Source organism: Suricata suricatta, chromosome 6 (assembly GCF_006229205.1).
Source record: "Suricata suricatta isolate VVHF042 chromosome 6, meerkat_22Aug2017_6uvM2_HiC, whole genome shotgun sequence".
Taxonomy (NCBI): domain Eukaryota; kingdom Metazoa; phylum Chordata; class Mammalia; order Carnivora; family Herpestidae; genus Suricata; species Suricata suricatta.
The window spans coordinates 103,967,421-103,991,544 of record NC_043705.1 but is presented as its reverse complement, the minus strand read 5'-3'; the positions used below and the strand labels follow the sequence as shown (position 1 = coordinate 103,991,544).

The 24,124-nt window shown below is 40.6% G+C and overlaps 2 protein-coding genes across 4 annotated transcripts in view; one reads left to right on the top strand and one right to left on the bottom strand.

The window, feature by feature from the left end:
* The window catches only part of FAM114A2 (family with sequence similarity 114 member A2), a 29,667-nt gene extending 24,108 nt beyond the window's left edge, over positions 1 to 5,559 (bottom strand). The window contains exons 1-3 of the mRNA XM_029942978.1: positions 5,452 to 5,559; positions 970 to 1,214; positions 320 to 419 (exon numbers count right to left, since the gene is read on the bottom strand). Of these exons, the coding sequence (XP_029798838.1) occupies positions 320 to 419; positions 970 to 1,200 (331 nt within the window). The 5' untranslated portion in view covers positions 1,201 to 1,214; positions 5,452 to 5,559. The remainder of the gene's footprint in view (positions 1 to 319; positions 420 to 969; positions 1,215 to 5,451) is intronic.
* Positions 5,526 to 23,472, top strand: MFAP3 (microfibril associated protein 3). Of its 3 annotated transcripts, none has more exons than XM_029942981.1 (4): positions 5,546 to 5,584; positions 13,581 to 13,745; positions 15,314 to 15,777; positions 19,136 to 23,472. In XM_029942981.1, the coding sequence occupies exons 3-4, from the start codon at positions 15,483 to 15,485 to the stop codon at positions 19,927 to 19,929; spliced, it is 1,089 nt and encodes a 362-aa protein (XP_029798841.1). In that variant the 5' UTR covers positions 5,546 to 5,584; positions 13,581 to 13,745; positions 15,314 to 15,482; the 3' UTR covers positions 19,930 to 23,472. The 3 variants fall into 3 exon arrangements, with proteins under 3 accessions (XP_029798840.1, XP_029798841.1, XP_029798842.1); XM_029942982.1 differs by lacking the exon at positions 5,546 to 5,584 and adding an exon at positions 8,532 to 8,549 and having other exon boundaries at positions 13,584 to 13,745; XM_029942980.1 differs by lacking the exon at positions 13,581 to 13,745 and having other exon boundaries at positions 5,526 to 5,584.
* Positions 23,473 to 24,124: the final 652 nt, after the last annotated feature.

Sequence of the window (24,124 nt, the reverse complement as noted above, 5' to 3'; positions counted from 1 at the left end):
TTGAGAGACTATTGAATGCTGAGAATGAACTGAGGGTTGAAGGGGAAGAGGGAGGGGGGAAAAGAGGTGGTGGCGATGGTGGAGGGCACTTAAGGGGAAGAGCACTGGGTGTTGTATGGAAAACAATTTGACGATAAAATATTATGGGGAAAAAAAAAAGAAATTCTGGGTATACTATAAACCAGCCTATACTTCCTACCCAAATCTCAAATTATAAAGCCCTTAAGTAAACATGCAAGAGAAATTACTAACAAAGTCATTTTTAACACAGATCTACAGCACACACACACAAAATTAATAAAGCAAAGGAGGAGCTTACCTACTGTAGCTACTGTAGCTGAGGCTGAAGAGAGTAAGGACTTGCCCCAGCTGCCCCAATATCCCCATCCCGTCTGAGGTACATCTTTGGAAACAGTCTCCTATTCTTCCCAGTAGGCAGAAAAACAAAAGGCAAAAGAAAATGAAAAAGTAGAGAATAAGAGAATACATAGACAGGGTACCTAATTATTACCCCAATGTACAGGTGAACAAATACATATCATTTAGCTAAAGAATTATATTGCTTGGTGTCAACACTGAGGGTGTCTCAGTCGGTTGAGCATCCAGTTTCTTGATTTTGACTCAGGTCATGGTCTCATGATCCTGAAATGGAGCCCCACGTTGGGTTCCACACTGGACACAGAGCCTGCTGAAGATTCTTTCTCCCTCTCCCTCTACCCCTCCCCACCATGCACATGTGCACTCTCCCTCTCTCAAAAAAAAAAAAAAAGTGTACTGTTTGACTGACAGATGTATGTTACCTGCATTTAAGCACCATGTAGCAGGGGCAACTACTAAAGGTATTTATAAAACTGAGGAAATTGTTTTTTGTGGCTTTCAAAAAAGAAATAGGTACAATCTTAAATTGTTTTGATTCCAAATTCCTTCTAACTCAAACTTTTAATTCCAGTGTTTTAATAAATACATTACTTTGCCTGCAGCCTGTGAGGCCTCAACAGGGAGAACTTCTGAAGTCTCAAGGTCAATGGAAGGTCTGGACTCCGGTCTTTTCCGAGTGAAAACTACAGGTTCCGAATTAACCTCTGGCTTGGCACTTTGCTCAGCAGACTCAGGATTCGGGGCCAGCTCACAGTTCCCATCTTCAAGGATGGAGCTTGCTTCAGTTATCACTGGAGTCTCAATATCATCTTTATCTGACATGATTAGATCATTGCCTGGTAAAATAAAAGACAAAGGAAAAAATTAATTCTATAGGGTTTTTTGGTCTAAGTTCTTTAAGCGTTTTATTTTGAGATTATCAGAGTCACAGACAGATCTGAATATCCTCCACCCAGGTTCCTCCAATGGCAACAACTTGTGTAACCACAATATAATATCACAACCAGGAAACTGAGACAACCCACTGACCATATCATCAGTTTTATAGACACTCGTGAATGTGTGTTTAGTTCTATGAAATTTCATCATATGTACAGATTTGTGTGACCATCACCACACTCAGGATACAGAACAGTTCAATCACAAGGATCCCCTGGGTTATCCTTTTTCTTATATATATTTTTTAACATTTATTTACTTTGAGAGAGAGAGAGAGAGAAAGACAGAGAGAGAGAGAGAGAGCGCAAGCAGGAGAGGGGCAGAGAGAGAGGAAGAGAAAGAATCCGAAGCAGGTTCTACACTGTCAGCACAGAGCTCAACACAGGGCTCGAACCCTCAAACTGCAAAATCATGACCTGAGCTGAAATCAAGAGTTGGACATTAAACCGACTGAGCCACCCAGGTACCCCACCCCAGCCCCACCAACCCGTAGCAAACAATGATCTGTTCTCCATCTCTATACAGATGTTATATAAATGGATTCATATGGTATGTAACCTTTGGAGATTGTTTTCACTCAGCCTAAGTCCCCCCAAATCCATCCAAGTTATTGTATCAATAGTTTCTTCCTTTTGCTGAGCAGTACTCCTTGGTATGGATGTATTTCAGTTTGTTTACCATTTGCCCATCAAAGAATACCTGTGCTATTCCCGGTTTGGGTCTATTACAAATAAAACGGCTACAAACATCAACGTACAGCTTTTTGTGGGAACACCGAGCTTTCATTTCTCTGAAATAAATGACCAGGAGTATAACTGCTGGGTCATATGTTAAGTACTTGTTCAGTTTTATGAGAACTGCCACTCTCGCCCAGAGTAGCTGTACCAGTTGACCTTACCACCAGTGACGTAGGAGTGACCAAGTTTCTCAGCCTTCTCACCAGCATTTGGCGATCTGTCTTTGTTTGCGCCACTCTGACAGGTGTGTAATAATAATCTCACTGTGACTTTACGTCACAGGTCTCGAATGGCTAGTGATACAGAACATCTCCTCATGTGCGTATTTGCCATCTGGATATCCTCCTCGGTGAAATGCCTATTTGTATCTCTTGCTCATTTTCTAACTGGACTGGGGGTTGTTCTGTTTTGTTTACTGTTGAGTTGGAGAGCTCTCTCTCTATTATAGATTTATGCCCTCTTTCCAATATGGGGTCTGTGAGTATTTTGTCCCAGCCTGTAGCTTATCTTTTCACCTTCTTCACAGGACCTTTCACAGAGCAAATGGTTTTCATTTCAATGAGGTCCAATTTACCAATTTTTCCTTTCATTTAGTGTCACTAAAAAATCTTAGAATTAATCATTTCTACTTAAACTTCTGAGAGAAAAGACTATGAAATTTAAGCCATCAGATAGCTTCTAAATCAAACCAGCTTTCGAATAACACTGTTAACCAATTCAATCCCTTCCAAAAGTACATCTCTTTGGCAATTAAAGCCAAGATGCTGCTGGGTTTTGGTTTTGGGGTTTTTTGTTTTTGTTTTTTTTTACAAAAGGCAGATGGTTTCCCAGACAGCCAAATATCACCAGATGAGAAATAAATGTATCTCACAGATACATAGTTATACACATACCAAAGTTTCAGGTATATATAAGCATTTATTTTATACCAATATTTACTAATGGAGAATTAGACCCAATCCAAGCCATCAAAATATTTCTAATGTGCTAGAAAAGACAGACATACTAAGAAGCAAGGCAGCCTGGAAACAGCACTATAATTGAGGTATACACAAAATCCTAAAAGAACAGAGAAGTCTGCTAGAATCAGACAATATGATTCATGTACAAAGTATTTGAAATGAGCACAGAATAGTGGCCACAAACCGGGAATGACTGCTAAACCCAGTGTATCAATGTTTTTATTTGGCCTGCACAGTGTTTAAACTTTTGTACTAATTGCTAAACTTAAAAATCAGACTTTATATATATGAATATAGATTTTCAACTTCCCCTGAAGTTGAAATATCTGGTAACACCGGGCCCACTTTTGACATGGTAATAATTAGCTCAAGCCAAAGAGTTGCTGGGCCTTTTTAGTCAGAATATGACCTAGTTCCCTACAATCTCCACCTACATCTACTTGGCTCATTTGTTACCTGACTAGCCGCTGTAGGAGTCGGAGCTGGCAGCACTTCCCTTAAAGGGCAATTGGGATTTTGAGAGGTGAAGGTGTCAATGAGAAAATTCAAGGTGTGGAAACAACACATCTGGAAGAAGTGTCAATGGAATGGACGTGGAACATGGACAAGTAACAGTAGTTAACACAGCAGGCAGAATGCTGGAAAGGCGTAAGGCTAGAAAGGCAGATTTACACAACACCATGGAGCCCAGATCATATGGGTATATGATATACATACATTACACATTCCCAAAACACATGGAAAAAAAAATGCAGACACTACTACCTACACAAATACAAACCAACTCCAAAATATGAGGGAAAAAGATGCAGACACTACTACCTACACACATACAAACCAACTCCGAAATACTCATTCATTCACTTGCAAACATTTTTGAGTACCTACTATGTGCCAAGCTTTGGAGACTGAGAATTAATTTGGAACACAATTTCTCCCCCTTTTACTCCAAGAGCCTCACAGGAAAGACTACACAGTTCTTGCATAATATTCAATGTTTTGTACTTTTTTACACTATCATTTCACTTTCCTTATGCTCTTTCCAAGTTACAACATATGATACTATATATTTTTTAAATAGTACACCATATGCAATAATCTCCCTTATCTGTGGTTTCAGTTACCTGAGGTCAACCACTGTTTGGAAGCAAATGCTCCTCCTTCTGAGGTGTTGTCAGGTCAGCAGTGGCCTATGCTACACCACAGTGCCTGCATCATTCACCTCGCCTCCTCTCACCACATAGGCATTTTATTACCTCACATGTTGGGACATAGCACCTGCAGATAAGGGGCTATCCAGCATATATAACAAACACATTACATAAATAATCTTATATGATTTTATAAAAGACTGGAAGAACCTATTCCAAAATATTAAACACTGGTTATCTCTATTCTTTCATTTGTGCAACAAAGACTTAATGAGCATCTAGAACGTGCTAAGACATTTGGCTAGGTGGAAAGGTGGTAGCTGTTCACGTTATCATTACCATCACTTTCATTATTAGAATGGCTGTTATCACTGTTCTCAATGGATTCATACTCTAACAGGAAAGGGAGGAAAAAAAAAATAAATTTCAGGTATACGGACTGCACTATTTCATGTTTTTGTAAGTTTTCCAAACGTTCTATAATCTGTTATTTTCATGATTGGAGTGAAAAAAAACCTCCAAGAACTGAAACACTGCAAGTAAAATTAAATGGCTGAGTCATATTTCTTAAAAATAAAAATGTACACATTTACATATATATGTACACACATATAGGCATATACTTTCCCCCATTTTCCCTGGGAATTTCCAGCCACAGTTACCAAAATGGAAGGGGTTTAGCTTAGCAGCTAAGAGCACGGGCTCAGGAATTAGACTTTCTTCCAACTTTCCGTCCGGAGGTCGGTAACTGCGAGGAAGTCAGTTCACCTAGCCGGCTCGCCTCCGTTTCTTCAACTGTAAAACAGGCTAGAATACCAGCCTGGCAGGGTTCCTACAGAGGGTCCTCCACACGCGGTACGCGAGGGGCTCTCGGAACAGACACCGGCACACAGCCTCGCAGAGGTAATATCTGCTGTTAGGACGGAGGCTGTGGTTGTTTGTCTCATTACTGTCATTATTAATATGGCTTTCTCTAGACGGACAGACGTTCCCACTAGTTCGCACACACAAGACCAGATCCCAAACCGGAGATATGGGATCAACAAGCGCTCCCAACTTCTCCGACGCTGAAAACCACGACAAGTTCTTCACAGACACGTAGCGCTTCAACAACCAAAGCGCTTTACAGCCTCCGGGTCCAGCCGTGGGGTGTCAGCCGCCCAGCCCCAGGCCACCTCCTGTCCTTCCCCAGCCACCTAAGGGGCCCGGCCCCGAACCCCTAGCCCCCACACCCAGCCGGCCACCTCCCCGGAAGCCCTGCACCCAGCCCCCAACCACCCTCACCGGCGCCACCGCTGACGAAAAGCTGCTCCTGCTGCCCCGGAAGTATCCTTCAGCGCGGAGTTGGTCCCGCCTACCCGAGAGCACTTCCGGGTCAAGCGTCCGCTCCAGCAGGAACAAGCTGAGTGCCAGGCTGGTAAGTGAAGGCTCGGTCGGGGTCGTGTGACGGAGGTACTGGAGGTGCTGAGGCATGGTTTGAACTGGTGGGTCGGAGTCCGACGTGAAGAGAGCTAGGATATCCGCGGCCCTTTTGAAGGCCAGGTCTGAGCTGCGGGAGTTACCTGCCACGTACTACCCTGGGGGCCTGGGACCCACCGAGGTTCAAGCCTACTGTGGCCCTGCTTTCAAGTAGTTGACATTCTGGAGCGAGGCCGACTGTGAACAAGTCAACAAGCAACACCGATACCTAAAATAGTAGTGAGAGGGAAAAAAGATGGTTGTGAGTTCTTTAAAGAAAATTAAACAGCATAATGTGATGGAACAAAGGGAGTAATTCTTATGAAGATCTTGAGGGCACTCGAGGCAGAAGGAATAGCAAGTGCAAAGGCCGTATAGTGGTAACAAACTTAGCACGGTCAAGGAAAAGAAAAAAGGCTACTGTTACGGGCCCAAAAAGAGGAAGGAAGATGAGGCCAGAGACTTTAATGAGCCAAATCTTGTAGTGTCTATGAGCCAGTACAAGGAGTTTGACTTTTATTTGGAGAACAGCGGGAAACAATTGAAGGTGGTGGCTATGCAGAAGAGTGATATGCTCTGATTTATGACTTCAAGATTATAACTGACCATCAGAAAGATGCATCTCTTCAGTTGTCTTTGAGCAGTGAGACTGCACTCAACCCAGACTAAAAGCCAGAAAATCATTATAGACACCTTCATTGTACAGATGTGAACAATTAAGACCCAGAAAGTTAAAGGGATGTGGTCTTTTAACAACCCGCCTTCCAGCTTCCATCAGTTGCCCCAGAATTCTCATCTCAATGTCCATATATAATAATTGTCACTTCCTAAAACCATTCAGATTCCTTTGCTTTTGATGGTAGTTCTTTAAACTTAAGGGCATTGCTATCACCTGGTAGCTTGATAAAAATGCCTACTTCAAAAAACAAACAACTCATTGAAATATAAAATAGGTAGTTTCCTCTGATTTTCTGGGGTAATAGAAATTGCATGGAATTTGGGGTTTAAGTATGGAAAAGTGACTCAGTAACTCACTTTACATGCATCTGAGACTCTTGAAAGTCAGTAAGAAGTTTGTAGCAACTGCCAAGTTGATTGGGCATCTGGATTCAAAATGTTGAAACCAGGACTATGCCAAAGGCTGAGAAGGTTTTTAGACTCTCACCTTTAAGCTTACAGTCTTTCAGATAAATAGATATTTGATAGAAGAGGGAAACTGTTAAGTCTTACAATTGAGTACTCTCAGGGTGCTAGGTGACTTTCGGAGCAAAAGAAATTTATCTGAAATTAAGAGGGTAATGGTGAGAGTTTAAGTAAGAGGGCTTCTTGAATAAGGTGAAATTGGAGTTGGATATTGTAGAGAGGGTGGAATTTCCACAGGAAATATTGTTGGGAGGGGCAGGAAGTTTTAAGGAAAGGGGGCGACTAGAACCATAACTCTATTTTATTTTTTAAATTAAGAAAACAACTCTATTTACAACGGTGTCAAAAAGAAAAAATACATAGGAATCTTTAACAATAAAGAACCAGATCTTTAAAATAAAAAGTTATTTGGAGAGAGAGTAAAACAAGTGTAGGTAAGGCTTGGAGCCATGACAAGAAGCTGGGAAGATTATAGGATTTAAGCAAAGAAGGGAATGATAATAATAATCAGCCTCTAGATGAGGAAACAGATCACTAGAGATCATAGCTAATTGGTGACAGAGATGTAACTAAAAAACAGACTTCTAGATCCATTCATTCCTTCAGCAAACAGTTAAAATCTTGCACACAGGCACTACTGGGCTCCATCCAGCTACATCAGTTCTGCCATCTGAGTTTTCTTGGGAAATTATCGATGGCTGATCAACTTTCAAAGTTTATCTCTTGGGCAGTGGAAAATCCATAGATTTTTAAATCGTCTTGACTTCCTTGGATTTGTGTTCAGGAGCAGTGTTTGGGGCATGATTGAGGTTAATGAGACCCATTTAGAAATTAAAAGAATAGTGTGGTACCCAGGTAAGATAAAAGGACTGTGACCTTGGGTAGGACATAGTATGATTTAATTGAGAAACATCTAGGAACTGAAACAATAATATCAGTAGCATGTATTTATACCCATATCAGTTCACAACTACTGTATGAGGTCATTACTCTTAAAATAACCTTGCAGATGTAAAAACTAAGGTCTCACAAGCCATGGCTCATCCAGGGATAAAATCGGGCACATCAGTCCATGCTTCTTACCAAGGAGCCATGATGATCTTGTAACTGTGATCTTGCAAAATTGAAAGAATTATATTGTGTGGCTATCATCTAAGATAGGTATATGCTAGACAAGTAGATCTAAGGGTGAGAATGAGAAGTTCTGTTTTAGTTATATGGACTTTGATTTTTTGGACTATAGAGAAAAAAATTGGGTAAGAAGATTGTAAATCTAGGCCCCTTACATTGATCTTTGTCATTTGCATCCAGTAGCTCAGCAAATGCTTATGGCAAAAGGATATAAGTCAGTTACAGGAAAAAAATGTGGGTTTAAAGCAGAGCTCCAATATGACAGAGGAAGGGGCTTTTCAGTGGGCCAGAAAATATGATGAAGTTTGAGCTGGGTGCCCAAATGCTAGTTACGAGGTGTGTGATGGCTACAAGATACTCTTGGGGGCATAAGGGCCATTTTGATTAGGAACTTTTCAGAAAATGACCCTCAAGATGGTGATTTCTGTGTGAATAATACTAACCTTTTATATTTCAGATCTCTATAATAATGCTTGAGTATAAGCAGAACATTTTTATGTTTGTTCTTTGCGAAGGATAGAGGAGTGCTAAAACTCTACTCTTCTTTTGCTTTTTCTCCCCCTTGCCAATTTGGAATGCCACTTCGACCATTTGTGTGCCAGGCATGAGGGAACTTGTCCATTTTTCAAGTGTAACCGTGCAGGCAGGCTGTAAGTACAAGCTAGGACACATTTAATTATGGAGGATAAAGCATTAATATCTCAATATACTTGAAATCAATACCATCTGGGCATCAGTGTTTTCCCTGCTTTGTGTTATCCCTGAACTATTTGTGCAAACAGCAGCTTCCTCAGCCAACTTAACATTGAGCCATGAGAATGGAAATCAGCCACATTACTTCCTTATTTACTTCTGTTGAGAACTGGAGCAGGATGGAAATATTTCTTCTCTCTGAAGCTGGCAGAAACAGCAACAAGGCAATCTGTTAGGCATGACAGCTTAGGCACTTTTCTTTCTTTTCCTTTCTTTCTTTTTTAGGATACAGCCATATCAAAAATGGTTCTGTCAGGTAAAATCATCTAAATTTCTGATTATTCGTGATCCTAGAAAAGCTGATATTTTACTCTATCTAAAAGATGAAAAAGGAGTTAGATTAAATTTGAGTATCACTTTTCTGTTATTCTTATTAATGCTGAAGAAAGGTAATAAAACATTTTACCAAGTGACTTCACCCACAAGCATAGCGTAACCCTTTTTAACTATAAGAAGGTGGCAGTTTGATTTCCTTTTTGAACTCTTTCCTCTTGGCCTTCAAATGTCAACTGCAGCATTAAGAAATAGCAGGCATGGGCTTCTGGGTGACTCAGTCAGTTAAGCCTCCAACTTGAGCTCAGGTCATGATCTCATGGTTTCATGAGTTTGAGCCCCATGTCTAACAGCTTAGAACTTGGAGCCTGCTTCAGATTCTGTGTCTCCCTCTTTCTCTGCCCCTCCCCCCATCTCTCAAAAATAAGTAAACTTAAAAAAATTTTTTAATTAAAAAAAAAAGAAATAGCAGGCATGATATTATTATGGGAAATCCCAAAACTAGTTTGTAAATTCCTGAGGGTCTGGGCCAGTATCCTGATGCCCTGGACATCCCTTACTGTACCTGCTACTTCATCTTGCACATGATGGGCCCTTGATTTAGCTGAGTTGTTTGAAAATTATTGCACCAGAATGAGTAGCATGGTCATAGTCAATGTAATTTTTGTTGAAAGTAGCAGACTGATTCTGACACAAGTAAAAGGAATTTTAGTATGAAGAGTTTTTCTGATCCCAAGGGTGATTTGTTCCTTTTCTCTTTTTTCTTCTTCTGTCACCGTCTTGGATCCGTTCATACCTTTGCCACTGTTTTCTGTCCCAGTTGCTCACCAACTTATTTGCAAATGGGTTGTGTCTCTTAGTAGCTCAGACTAGAAGTGCTTTGTGTTTGGGATATCCATGGTAGGAACACGAAGTGCCCAGGCTGAGCCTGCCTTTACTGACTGGACATATTACTCTCCTGGCTCAAAATCAGTGTACCAGGCTACTTCTGCCGCCTTTGACTTTGACCTAAGAGTGGTTTAAGAGTGTCCATAGTATTTTTCTAAACCCGATTTTGTAGGTTTCTCTAAACATCTAGTAAAGGCAAACGATTGTGTCTGTAGAGAATAGGAACCATAAATCTTGGCCACATGAGCAGTTGGTGCACCACACTTGGGTGTATAAGGAGGAGAGGAGGTGGAAATCCAAGATGAGGATTGCCAGGTAGCCACAGCCACACTTTAATCACTTGTGCTGAATTTAATCTTTTTTCTCCTACCTAACCATTTCTCCATTTCCTTCTTTACATTTAGTCTTAATTTTTGTGGTTTTAATTTTGAATGAAACTAAATAAAGACGTTTATTTCTTTTAAAAAAATCACATTGGAGGAAGGAAGTAGAATTTTGTCAGGAGCCAGAGCAGCACTTCAGTGAGTCTCTTTCTCTTCCCCTCTGCTCTCCTCCCCCTCCCCCAGCCCACATCCCCCTCCTCCCCATCCCTGTCTTCTTTTGCCATCCCTGTTGTCCTGTCTCTCTGCTTTTCTTTGTATATGGCCCAGACTGGACTGCCTCGACCCCTTCCCTTCCTCGCATTGGCCATAACGCAGCCACTGTGTCTCAATTCTAAGGTCCAAGATCAAAGCTTCTAGTTAGTTTAGTCAGCCAAAGGGTTGACTTCCTCCAGGGCCCCAGAACACGGAGGCAGCTCTCACAAAAGGGAAAGGTAAGCTAGGCACATCACAACAAGGGTTCTTGGCCAGAAACTCAGAGTACATAAAAACAATGTAACATATCGTGGCTGGACTCCAATTTCAGTTTATAGTGCCTGTTTGATCCATATTATTGCAGAATGTTTATTTGCCATGAGCAAAAGAAAAATGTGAAATTTAAAATTACAGATTGAAATTATGTAATAATGTTTCCCCTCTCTAAGATTTTTAAATGGTTGCATAGTCTTCTGAGTAAAAATGTTTCATTTATCTTAAATAACGGTTTTACCATCAGCTGTAGATTTTGGCACAGTATCTAGAGAGGTGCCTGGGTAGCTCCAGATGGTTAAGCATCTGACTCTTGATTTTGGCTCCTGCCATGACGATCAGGTCCTGATCTTACAGTTTCCTTAGTTCAAGCCCCCAAGGGGCTCTGTGCTGACAGCATGGAGCCTGCTCAAGATTCTTCCTCTTTCTCTGCCCCTGCCCACTCGCACTCTGTCCGTCTCTCAAAATAAATAAATAAACTTAAAAAAAATAGTAATAGTAACTAGAAGTTATTTAGTGATTACTACTGTCAGACTCTGTTTTATATATACTATTTTCTTCAAATCTCACAATAGTCCTCTAGGAACAGGTACTAGTATTTTCCCTATTTTAAAGATGAGGGCACTGAAGCACAGAGGGATTAGGTCATTTACAAAAGTTGCAGGGCTGGTTAGATTCAAATCCAGGAAATCTGGTTCTAGAGACTGTTCTCTGAATCTCTGCTTTCCTGCCTTTCTCAGAGGCCTGCAATTACACTGATCCAGGGTAATCTAAGTCCAGAATAGAATGTGAGTGATAGTTCTCTCCTCTTGGAAGTGTTCAAACAGCCTGCAGTGCATTATGCAATGCTGTTGTAGAGGAAATAAGGAAGTATAGTCCAAGTCTCTGAATGCAGTCCATGGACCCTCTGCCTCAGGATCATCCGGGGAGCTAATTAGACACCATAAACTCCAAGTTCCAAGTCCAGAGGTTTTCGCTATGTCTAGGGAAGGACCCAAGAATCTATATTTTTAACAGGGTCTCTGGATATGAGTAGTCAACCTGGCTCAGACACTCTGAGCTTACAATCTTTGGTCCCCACTATAATCTTCTAAGACAAGATGGTGATGAAGACTTTGGGGGTTGGGGTTGACTGAAGGACTGCTTTTAGGCACTATGCCTCCCAAGTTCTCTGGACATTGTTAGTATCAGCTGACTCAGAATATAGTGTTTGTAAATGCATGTCAATTTGAGTAATTATGATCCCTATTGCATAACATTCTTCAGTTTACAAAGATCCCACACACTATCACATTTAAACTAATCTGCATGAGGAAATATTATTGAACATGTGCTAGTTTTGAAGTATAGCAATAAAAATAGAGTCCCTCTGCCTAAGGGACTGACTCATCGGTGAGATGGGGTGGGCTGCCTAGCGATACAAGCAACGCATCCCAGAGCCGGCGAGTAGTGTGATGGTGTGACTGCAGGGGCTTGCGGAAAAGCCAGCCTGCATCCAGCTATCCTCTGGCTTCCTGTGGAAGGGAGAGCTGGAGAGGGGACTGGGGAAGCTGCAAGAAGGAATTCCGAATTCCACACAGCAGTAACACTGCCAGGACACCGCTTGCCCCACAGCCCTCTCATGTGGAGGCTACTTATTCTTCCAGAGCTGCTGCGTCCAAGTAGGGAGGGTGAGTCCATTCTCTTCTATTTCCAGTGTTTAGCTGCCTTGATCCTGGACATGACCTTCCCTTCAGGTGATCTGCCCCACTCTTGAGCCTCCAAGCTATTTGATCTCCTCATCTTGGACCAAGGTCTCCTTCACTCACTTCAGGCTTCATTCCAGTTCCCAAAGTCCACCTCCAGTTTTGCTGCTGGCCCAGACTGCTTCCAGAATCAGGAAGCTGACCCAGCGCACTGGCCACCCATTCCCATTACCACACTTGTAGCTCTTTCTCCTGAACATATCCTAACCAGTGACCCCTCTGCTTTTTCCCTGTCCCTTTACTAGGACACTCCACTTCCATTCACCATCCCTATTTACCCCTCCAGTACTGTTACACACCTCACTTTCCCAAGGAGGCTTTCTGTGACCAGGTTAGCTCCCCCACATCAGGTACTTCTGTAAGATCCTGTACTTTCTCGTGGGCAGCATTTACCATATTTTGTATGTGTTTAGTTAGTCCCCTGCCAGAGTAAACTCCGTGAAGTCAGAGGTGGTGTCTGTAATACATTGAAAGTGCTCTGTGAATACAAGAGAGATGACAATGTATACCTCTAGTCTAAAATTGTGGTTCTGAACTCGGTGGAACAGGTGGGAAGAAGAAGAGGATGGCTAGATAAGAAAGGAGGTAGTCTTAGAATTAAGTGGAGTTGTGGGTGGTTTATTTGTTTTTTTTATTTTTGTTTTCCCTAACAAAGAGAGGCGGCCTCTGGCTCAGAACCTTTAGCAGACAGCAGTTAATATCGTTGCTTTGTTTTCTTCATGTTTATGGGTATAGTTTCTGTTATTTACAGATGTGAAATACACTCTCCTTTTAAAATGGTTTCACTCACATGTGGAATTTAAGAAATAAAACAGGAACGCAGGAGAAGGGAAGGAAAAATAAGATAAAAACAGAAGGAAGCAAACCATAAGAGACTCTTAAATACAGAGAACAAACAGGGTTGCTGGAGGAGTGTTGGGAGAGGGGATGGGCTGAAGGGGCGATGGGCATTAAGGAGGGCACTTGTTGGGATGAGCCCTGGGTGTTAGATGTTAGTGCTGAGTTACTGGATTCTACTCCTGAAGCCGTCATTACACTATATATTAACTAACTTGAATTTAAATAAAAATTTTAAATTTGTATGAAAACAAAATAATGAATTGACTTAAAGAAAAGGTATAAATAATAATAATAATAATTTTGTCTGCTGATCCTGGGGGGGACATCCTGCCAGTAGAAGAAAGGAATGAACCTGGGAAAATGCTGACTTGGATGCAGCCACAGGAACTCTTGATCTTAGTCCTGGGGACGACTGGAGCACCTTCTCAGCACAGTCCTTTCCTGTCGCCATTGAGAGCCCGTCCTGAGTAAAGGACAAAAATCGTGTGCAGCAGCTGTTGTATGTATTGTACTGAAAAAGAGCTTGGGACGTCACACACGTCAGGCCCCACACAGTGCCTGGCTTACGGCAGTCACTCAATAACTGTCATTTCCATTGTTTCCACTCACTACTCTCTCCCAATAGAGACCAGGATTCTCTTACTAACATACAGTATAGCCTAAAGGAGCAAGTCACTGTGAAGTGAATGGGTTACATCAGATAATTTCTAAAATCCCCTCCAGTGCCCAAGGTCTTTGTTTCTTTTCGTATCATTTTACTTGGGTGTGGGGAAGAAATAGAAATAAACACATGTGTTCAGTCTGCTATGTATAGCAAAGTGTGAAGTCCTTTGTTCTACTCTAAAATATTAAAGATATAGCAAGATTTAGAAAATTATTATTATCATTCAACCATCCTTTCAAAGGGCTAATGAAAATTAAATGACATTTACAGCTTACTATGATTCAGACTTTGAGGAGTTTAATGGCCAAATACAATGATCCATTGCTTTTTATGTTCTGTGTGATCAAGCAGCCTTTGTGTAAGTATAAAGGGGAGTCATTTCCAAACTAATTATTTTGAGCCTTTGTAAGAAATAAAGCTAGGCATTTCATCCTGTCTTTTAAAGTAAATAGAATTTGAAATTTTTCTTTGAGAGTCATTGATTTAAAAGAGGAACCAGATTACCAGGAAGATGATCATCATCACATAAAATCTTAGACTGGGGTATTTTGTTCTTTGTTCATGGTATTTTGTTCGTCTGGCAATCTTTCCCTGTACTTTATATTTGCATTTCTACCAACTAGATGTTTAAGATGTCAATTCCTCCCTTAGCTAATTTGGCAGACTTTGAGCTAAAACTTGGTATTCTCACAAACTGTTAAATGTACTGTATTTTGTCTCTTGATATCAAAGAAACTATTAAAAGAAAATTCTTTTGTCTAACATTCTTGCTCAAGAGGGAGATTCTAAAACCTCAAAAGTCAGTAACTGTGTGTACGTAGTAGTGCAGTTTACTTTCTAATATTAAAGCAAAAAACTACCAACTATCCTTGCATTATTTAAAGCTTTTATGTACTTGGATTGCTCAAATTGTGAGCTCTGTGCTTATGATTATAATGTACCAGTTGATTTACATTATTGATATAACAACAGATGGTAATGGCGCAGGTTGAAATAAAAGATCATTAAGCTAAATATTTTAGCCTTCATTGGCTCCCTGTTGCCTAAGATTTGTCAGAGTGAAATAGAATCACAGCCTTTCAGAACTAGAATAGTCTTTTGAGAGGCCTCATCTAGTCTCTCATTTGACAGATGAGAAAACGCTGAGGGAGAATGCTACTTGCCAAAGTCTTATGGCTTGTTAGTAGCAAAGCTAGGACCAAAATCTAGATCTGCCTGCCATTTCCTGATTCAGTGCTTTTTCTACTGTCTCTGTGAGATTTTTAGGTTGTTTTCTTTCTGTTTTGCTCCCTGATGTCAGTGTCAGTTATTCTAATCAATTTCACATCTCTTCTCTTCTAGAACGTAGAGTTTCCCTGTTGTGAGTCTTTGTTGTTTAAACTTTATATCTGGCTTTCTTTTAGGTTGGTCTCCACTCACATCTTTTAACCTTCAAGATTTCAAAATCGACCTGAATCTCCCACTTTTATAGAAAACTCTATTACCAAGCAATAAATTACCCACCGTGCTCTTGTTATAGTATAGAAGCTTTTGAGTTCTCCAGATCTCAACAAGATTTTCGCCCATTTTTCCATGAAGCCACATTGTTGCTTATTCATTTTAGTGGTGAGTGTTATTGTGCCAGCAGCTTTTGTTTTGGAAGATGTAGGCTTCAACCAAATGGCCCCACTGGGAGCAAATCATAGCTCTTTCAATTCATCATTTCCTCCAAGCTTTGAACTCTCAGCAGGTTCCCACTCAGGGGATGATGTCATCATAGCCAAAGAGGGAACTAGTGTTTCAATCGAGTGTCTTCTCACAGTCGACCACTATGAAGATGTCCGTTGGTACAACTCAAAAGGACAGCAACTGGATGGCAGAGGCAGAGGTAACTCATCAGGGTTACTCGTTTCCTGTTACTTCTTCTGTCTGCTGGGTTTTATGGCATGTTCCACAAAGAATTCTCAGTAATGAAGTGCCAGGGGAATAGTTAAAACTTTGTAAGGCCTGGAGTATTATACCTATCAGAAAAATCAAAATAATTATAATTGCTTAACCAGAAGAAGAAAGGAAAAATAGTTATAAATTTAAAAAGTGTCCACAGGGACGCCTGGGTGGCTCAGTCGGTTAAGCCTCCAACTTCGGCTCAGGTCAGATCTCACGTTTGTGAGTTCAAGCCCCGCGTCAGGCTCTGTGCTTACAGCTAGCTCAGAGCTTGGAGCCTGCTTCCAGTTCTGTGTCTCCTTCTCTCTCTCGCCGTCCCTATCTCATGCTCTGTCTCTCTCTGTATCAAAAATAAATAAAACATTTTTTAAAAAGCCCACTTAAAAAAAAAAGTGTCCACATGTGAGGCACCTGGGTGGCTCAGTTGGTTGAGCATCCGACTTGGCTCAGGTCAGGCTTTTAGTTCGTGATGGTTCGAGCCCTGCGTCTGTGCTGACAGCTCGGAGCCTGGATCCTGCCTCAGATTCTGTGTTTCCCTCTCTCTTTCTGCCCCTCCCCTGCTCATGCTTGCTTGCTCTCTCTCGCTCTCTCTCTAAAATAAATAAACATTAAGAAAAACATTTTTAAGGTGTTCACATGATGACAGGGCGCTATTGTCTCTCCTCTTATTCACTGAGGGTAGACTACATCAGGGCTGCTGCAGACAGTTGTGCAGGCTACACACTGCACAACCCCATTCACCCAGACTGTATTGTGCACAGTACGGTGTGGTAGCCCTAGGTGCTTACAACAGGGAGAGGGTTGGCTAAACTTTAAGTTTGTCATAAGTTTTAAAATTTTGTCTGGAAATGAGTTACTAAAGATTTTAGAGAAAATCTTTAGTAAAAACAATATAGCTCTGTGCGTAAAACTTAAGTCCCCCTGAGAATTAGAAGGGCACTGAGGAGGAGCTCCGTAAGCCCTTCCAGCTCAATTTTTTTCTATGTTATACCTTAATTTACTTGAAAACAGGAGAACTTCTCTTAAATTTTTTGCCTCTCAGTCTTAAAAATCCCCCAAACATCATAATCAACCAAGGTCTCATTTTTGACAGGTTTTTACTTGATTTTGCTGTTTGTGAACCTGTGAACACATCTTAGAGCACTATTTTCTTGACTGATATTCTACTGGAAAGATCTTTTTGAAGCGTTAAAGTACCTCAAAAAGAAACCACCGTGAAAATCAATGGGATAAAGATTAAATTCTGGGATACTCACAAGCTGCACTTTCAGAAAAGGCCATTCCTGTCTTTTTTGTTAGAAAGATACTCTGACCTCTTGGAATATAGAAGATATTTGGTTATTCCTATTAGGATGTAAAATGGAAGAAGAGACAGATGGCATTTTCTTCTAAAGTCTACGCTAAACATTTTAACTTTCTATAAACTGAACAACTGGCCACCAAGGGATTGAAGAGTTTTAATTGTTAGAAAGAACAGAATATTTTTAATCAGCTTCTAAAGAATATGGATCTATTGAATCCGGATCTCTAGAGTGGTGCCCAGAATGTGTCTTTTGAACATGATTTAGGGTTTCACCTTTGGACACATTCGTCTAGACTCTTACTTCCTTTGGGCTCTAGGACCCTGACCAAACACTTCTTAGATCTGAATTATTCAGTCAGGGTGATCATAACAGACTAAATGCATAAACAAAGCTTAGGTTAGGAGGAGACCAGCCAAGTGGAATGGCAGATTCATTTTCCTGTTTTGCCTTTACTTAGAAAACCACCAACATCTATCACTGATGCTTTCAGTAACAGCCCTGGAAAATTTTATTAAGTTTTATGAATCTCCAGTGAGAGGAGTTTAAAGAGCATGTCAGTCTAGTGTAAGGTTCATAAATCGTGAGCTATTATCAGCAAGTAAGCTGGAGAGTTTACATTGTGGTCGTAGTACAGCAGTTGAATGGAGTGTATGTACTTCATCATACTTTGGATTCACAGAGTATTCTTCTCATAGCTCCAAATTCGTAGAACAGAGCAGCTTGTGGAATAATGAATGTATTCATAGCTACATATTTCCCTCTTTTTTTTTTACGTTAGTGTAGTGGCTCCCAAGCATAACTATAGAATTTAGATAAATTTTGATGATAGTACAAATGGGCATAAACCAGAGTGCTTACTAATTGATGTGCCACTAAAACAATCCAGAACCATAGACTCTCAGAGATGAAAGAGATCTTGAAGACCTCTTAACTTCAGGATTTTAAGATTAGGCAGTCAGGTGGTGCTTAACAAGCATCCATGCAGCCTCCTCTGGGACACCACCATGGGGGTGATGGTTAGCCCATCCATTCCCTCTTTGAATGGCTTTCGTGATTAAAGTACAGGATACACGGAGAATTTATCACAAACAGAATTGTGCAGGCAGGGCCAGGGTGGGTAGTCAGTAGGGTTTGCTTTTCACACTCTTCTATACTTTTAGATACATGTTCCCTGAATGAAGACACTTTCACGTATGGAAGAGAGGCAGCATGTTTCAGGTTTATTACAGAACCTAACCATCCCTTAGATGCCTTAAGTTCAACTTTATTCTCTTCTCCAAGCCATGCATTTACCCTGACTTGCAACACCTCCCATCTTTTGGCTTGTATTTCAGTTACTCTTGCCAGAAAATGGAGATCCTATCAACAGACCTTTTCTAACAAAACAAATTCACACGTGCCAGCCATGTCAGGTTAACCAGTTAGTAATTGAACAATGCACTAAATTGGTAGGGTTGGGTTTTTTTTTTAATAATTTTTGTCTCTTGCTACTGAAAGTAAACAAATACAGTTAAATAAAAAGAAGATGTAAATCACTCAGCCCATTACCCCAGAAATAACCATTGTTTTGTATTTCTGAGGCCATTTCCTTCTAGTGTATGAAAATGTATAAGTAGAGAGAGTGGTGTAGACACACACACACACACACACACACACAAAGTTGTTGTTCTTTCTTTTTTTCAAGACTAGTCATTTAGTGTTCTGTAGACCTGTCTCCTGAAATACTTGTTATGTCTGGCAGTGAAATAATTACTAATGGTAATCATTAGTGTCAGGAAGAAAGACCTTGATTCCCTTTTTAAGTTCCAGGCTGTTTAAAATCCTACTGTGGACATAAAAGCCTCCCCTTTCTTACATGATGTATAGAAGTAATAGAACCTAATAGATGACTTGAGTTAAGGCACTCTCACGAAGAGACAGAGTATTGGTAAGGCAGTCGGCATATTTAGTAGTAATATTTTTTATGCTGTAATTTTTTTATGTCTGTTGGGTTATCAGGTGGAAAATGGTTGGTTTCTGATAACTTCCTGAATATCAGCAGTGTAGCCTTTGATGACCGAGGGCTCTACACATGTTTCACCACCTCTCCAATTCGTGCCTCCTACTCTGTCACCCTGCGCGTTATCTTCACCTCAGGAGACATGAGTGTCTACTACATGGTCGTCTGCCTGATTGCCTTTACAATCACCCTCATCTTGAACGTCACACGGCTGTGCATGATGAGCAGCCATCTTCGTAAGACCGAGAAGGCTATCAATGAATTCTTCAGAACTGAAGGAGCTGAGAAGCTTCAAAAGGCCTTTGAGATTGCAAAGCGCATCCCCATCATCACATCGGCCAAAACTCTGGAGCTCGCCAAAGTCACACAATTTAAGACCATGGAGTTTGCCCGTTACATCGAAGAACTGGCAAGAAGCGTCCCTCTTCCGCCCCTTATTCTAAACTGCCGGGCCTTTGTTGAGGAGATGTTTGAGGCTGTGCGAGTGGATGACCCTGATGACATGGGAGAAAGAATTAAAGAGAGACCTGCCTTAAATGCTCAAGGTGGCATCTATGTCATTAACCCAGAGATGGGCCGGAGTAACTCACCAGGAGGAGACTCGGATGACGGTTCTCTGAATGAACAAGGCCAGGAGATAGCGGTTCAGGTTTCTGTCCACCTTCAGTCAGAAACCAAAAGTATTGATACAGAGTCTCAAGACAGCAGTCACTTCAGCCCACCTGATGATACAGGATCTGCCAAATCAAACTCTTACTCCAAAGATGGGACATATGAAAGCCATCAGCTGTGAGCTCTCCCAGTAGCTCCGAAAACCTCTCTCACAAGAGGAACTTGTTTCATGCAGGAAATACCATTTTTACCAAAAGATGACTGGGGTTTTCCCTCTTGTTAATATTAAGCACATCAGAATGTGAACTATTGCCAAAATCTTTGTAAAAATTTTAGTGTTTTTCATATCTGCTATTTCTTAGTCATGTTTCTGGAGCTTGATTAAGTGACACATGTTGAGATTTAAAGGAGATTGAGAGAGAAACAAAATGGAGAAAGTACCACACTGAAAGTTCCATGGCTTCTCTTCTGCTCATGGTTCATCCAGCGGTTCAGGCTGACACCTCTTGAGGCCCCAGTTTTCCCACTGGTAAGACGAGGGATTTGCATTAGATATCTACAGTCATTTGTAGCCGTCCAGCTTCTTACGTGCCCCCTTTAACAAGAATCATCAGCACATCTTGAAATAAATCCTTCCCTAGACTTTAAGTCCCTTTTATGGAAAGGACCAAGCTGAGACTTTATTTTGGGATTTAGATTCCCACACCGACGCCATAGTGCACAGAGGTCTGGTGTTTTTCAGATATTTCACCATGTGGAGTGTGCAATTGTATGTGCTAGGTTGAATCTCTTTAGTGTAGCCCACGTCTGTATTACACAGATATCAGGGAGCTAACTGCTCATTAATAACCTACTTTCCATGAGTAAATTGGTCCTTTTGGGGGATATATCATGTCTTTTTAACTCACTGAAGCAGCATTTAATTTATCGAGCTGGCAGTGATTTCCCAACTGATCTCCAAAAGTGAGCAGTTTGTTCTTAAGGAATAATGTCTTCAGTGCTTTTAGAATAAGGAACAACGTCAGATCACCTATCATCTATCTATCTCTCTGGTAAATCATGGATTTTGACATTTCTGTTCATAGAATTTCTCAGGCTTTCCCTTTTTTATAGTACTGGACTCTGTAAGAGGGTTCTGTGTTTGGGATCTCATTCCAGGGGGAAATTCAGAGCTGGGTTCCTCTTTCGATTTATGTCAACACTCTTGCCCTCCATGATCGTAAATATGGTGCTAAAGGCTGCATGCCTCCTTACCTTGTTTGTTTTGTTTATATTTTGTTGTTGAGGTTTTTATTTTTGTGTACTTCAGATAGAGAATTCTGAGCTAGGGCTGCTTTTGTGGTCTTTCTGAGAAGCACTAACCTGAAATAAGATTAGATAATGGTGTGTGGTATCTGTGAGTATATTAAATATGTAGACATAGATATTGGTACCACTATATAGATATATATATACACACACAAATGACCTAGATACAAAGAGGGAGAAAAATTAATGGATGGTGCCACCTGATTCAGCTGTGTGTAATGAACACTTAAGACTGTATTTCTTGCCTGGCTGAGGCCTGATATAATAGAACTGTAAATACTTTTCAGAATAATTTCTTCAGCTGCAGGAAGCTTGGTGTCATATGATTTTTAAGAAGTTGGCATTGGAGCTCCATTTGGTGCTTCATGTTTCTTCGTTTGGCTTCTGATTATTGAAGCATTACTTGAACTAGAGGTTCCTGAGGGAAATGTTCAGAGGAGGTGTTATCAGGATTTTAATTTAAGGTTTCAAATGGAGGAAAGCAAGGAGATAGAGAGCATAACCAGATAGAATTCATACCTCCCTTTGTCCAGGCTTATCAGAAGTAATACATCTCTTCTGGAGAGCGTGAATGAATCAATGTGTAGTTTTATCAGATGGCAATATGGATAAAGATGATAATGCTGCCTTTTCTGTCTCAGGCTGTTTCCATGGAAACCTCCAGAGCCAAACAAAAGCTACCAATCATTTAGCCAAAGCTTGCCTTGGCTTATAAACCTGCATGTCTTTAAGGAATACTGTTTTCATACGTTTGGCTATGAGAGCAAGGGCTCCTCACCGTACCTTAGATTATAGAACACTTTTTGCCTTCTCAGGCTGTTACTCTCAAGAAAATCAAAATGCTAAAACTCTCTTGTCAGAGATCTGTTCCCTGAACATCCCTCAGATCTTCAGATCGCACCTCCAGCCGCGTCCCCATATAGCGAGTTTGCAGTCATTTAGGATGTCATTTCTCACGTTCCAGAGAATGGATTCATCCCACGTGTTATCATAATGAACATGAGTGTTTGGAACCATAGACATATTTAATGGTCAAAGTTCTGGAAAACAGGACTTTGGAAAAATATAAGGAATAATGAAAAAAATTAATACATTTACATAATACTGTATAACAAGTATAGGCTACCCCCTTTTGTCCTGGTTAGATTATTATAGAAACATAGTGGTGACTTAATTTGGTGGCCAAAGTAACTGGATCACTTTGGATATGCCAGATTATGGTGGCAGGGGTAAAGAATTACAGGAGTCAGAATTTCATTGGAGTTGGTCTTACTTCCTAAAGCTAGTTTCTAAGAGGAAGAAAACTACACATTAATATTTTCTGTATCTAATTACATACTCTTCATATATAATTAATAGTCTCATGTTATGTTTTTGTAAAGTCTTTAACCTTTTGAACTTAAACTACAGTCTAAAAGTCTTTTGACAGTAACTGTGGTGTAATTATTAGTCGTTTGTTTTATTGGATTTTATAGTTAGTGAAAATATCTTTACTCAGCAAACATATTTAAATAGTTCTCTCATCTCATTTATAAATTTTGTATTGTGACTTACCTCATTGTCCTTTTGAAATGACATGATGGCTTTGTGAAATAAATTTACCAAAAACAGACGTGTAAACATTTTTACAGATTCCTTGCTAGCTGAAACCAGACAGGCAAGCATCTTTTGAGCTGACACCCCAGTTGAGTTTTAGCCTATCCTCAAAGTTGCATCTGTTATGATAGTTAAACTCTTGATTCAGAACCAGTGAGCATTTATATTTACTGCCAACTACCTTGATACAAATTCCTTAGGAGTTGCTGATCTGGAATGGTGAAAAGGTTCCAGGCTTCTTTGCCTCCCTTAGCATGCATTTTGAAGTCAAAGCACACTGCTTTCTGTGTGGTCCTCCAGCCTCAGTGAGCCCCTGGTGCAGTCCTCTCCATGCCCTGCATGTAGTTTCGCCCTAGATCAGACTCTGTCTCCCATGTCCCAGAGTGGCATGGGAACATGGCATGCTTGTTTTCCAGAGCACAGCCGGTCATGGGTGCTAGCCTTGTCTCCACACACCAGCACTTGTCACACAAGTATATCATAGTTTCTGACTCACCAGTAAGAGAACAATCTTTTCTCATGTAAGTTGGGAATTTTGAAAATGCTCATCTTTATACCTAAGTTCCTAGGTTCTCAATAGTCTCAACATTTCATAAAAGTGAATATTATCTAGTATTATTCAGATGATGTTTAAGTGGTCACCATTTTAATAAATACATAATAATTTTGTCCTTTTAAAAATTTGGGCTTGAATACAATTTATGAAATGTCCAACGGACTATTCCTTCATTTGTCTGAAACCTATTGTGATCTTCACTTTTATGTGTTATGGAATTTGATGTTAATGATTTTAAACGAGTAAAAATGAATTCTACTTGGATTCTACTGTGTCTGTGCATTTTAATTTTACAAATACTTAATATGCCTTTACATGTTTCTGGTCCTGTGGGCGTCTTGCCCTCACTTACCAAGAAGTGGTCACCAGACCCAGTTGCACCAGTGTAGCACTTGTTCACTTCTGAGATAAAGCATTCCTGACAAAGACAAGAGCTTCAGCAAAGACCTGAAGATAAGAGGATTTAGCACATGTTTTGGAGGACGTGATTAGTATGCAAGGGCTGGTGAGATTTGGCATGTGGGAGGGGTACCTCTGGTACAGGCCCATGGGAGTCAAAGGTGATGACAGAAAAGCACAGGATCTCAGGAGACAGGCAAAGGGAAGAGGTAAAGGTTGACTCATTACCTAACTACCACAGATCTTTCATTCTTAGACTAAAAATCTAGTTCCTACCTCCCTATAGCAAAAGATCAGGCTGGGGAGATGTGTGTGTGTACTTTTTAACTGGATACATTGCCGTAAAGCGTTCTTTTATTGAGAAAGGAGAATAAGAATGGAAGTTGTAGGCAACTGGTAATGTACGGCAAAGTCACCTTCACATGAATTATAGGAACAAGATGTGGTTAATTCTGTAGTGGACAAAGTTGCAAGCCATGTTCCTTGAAGATAGGAAGATAGGAACATGTTGCATCAA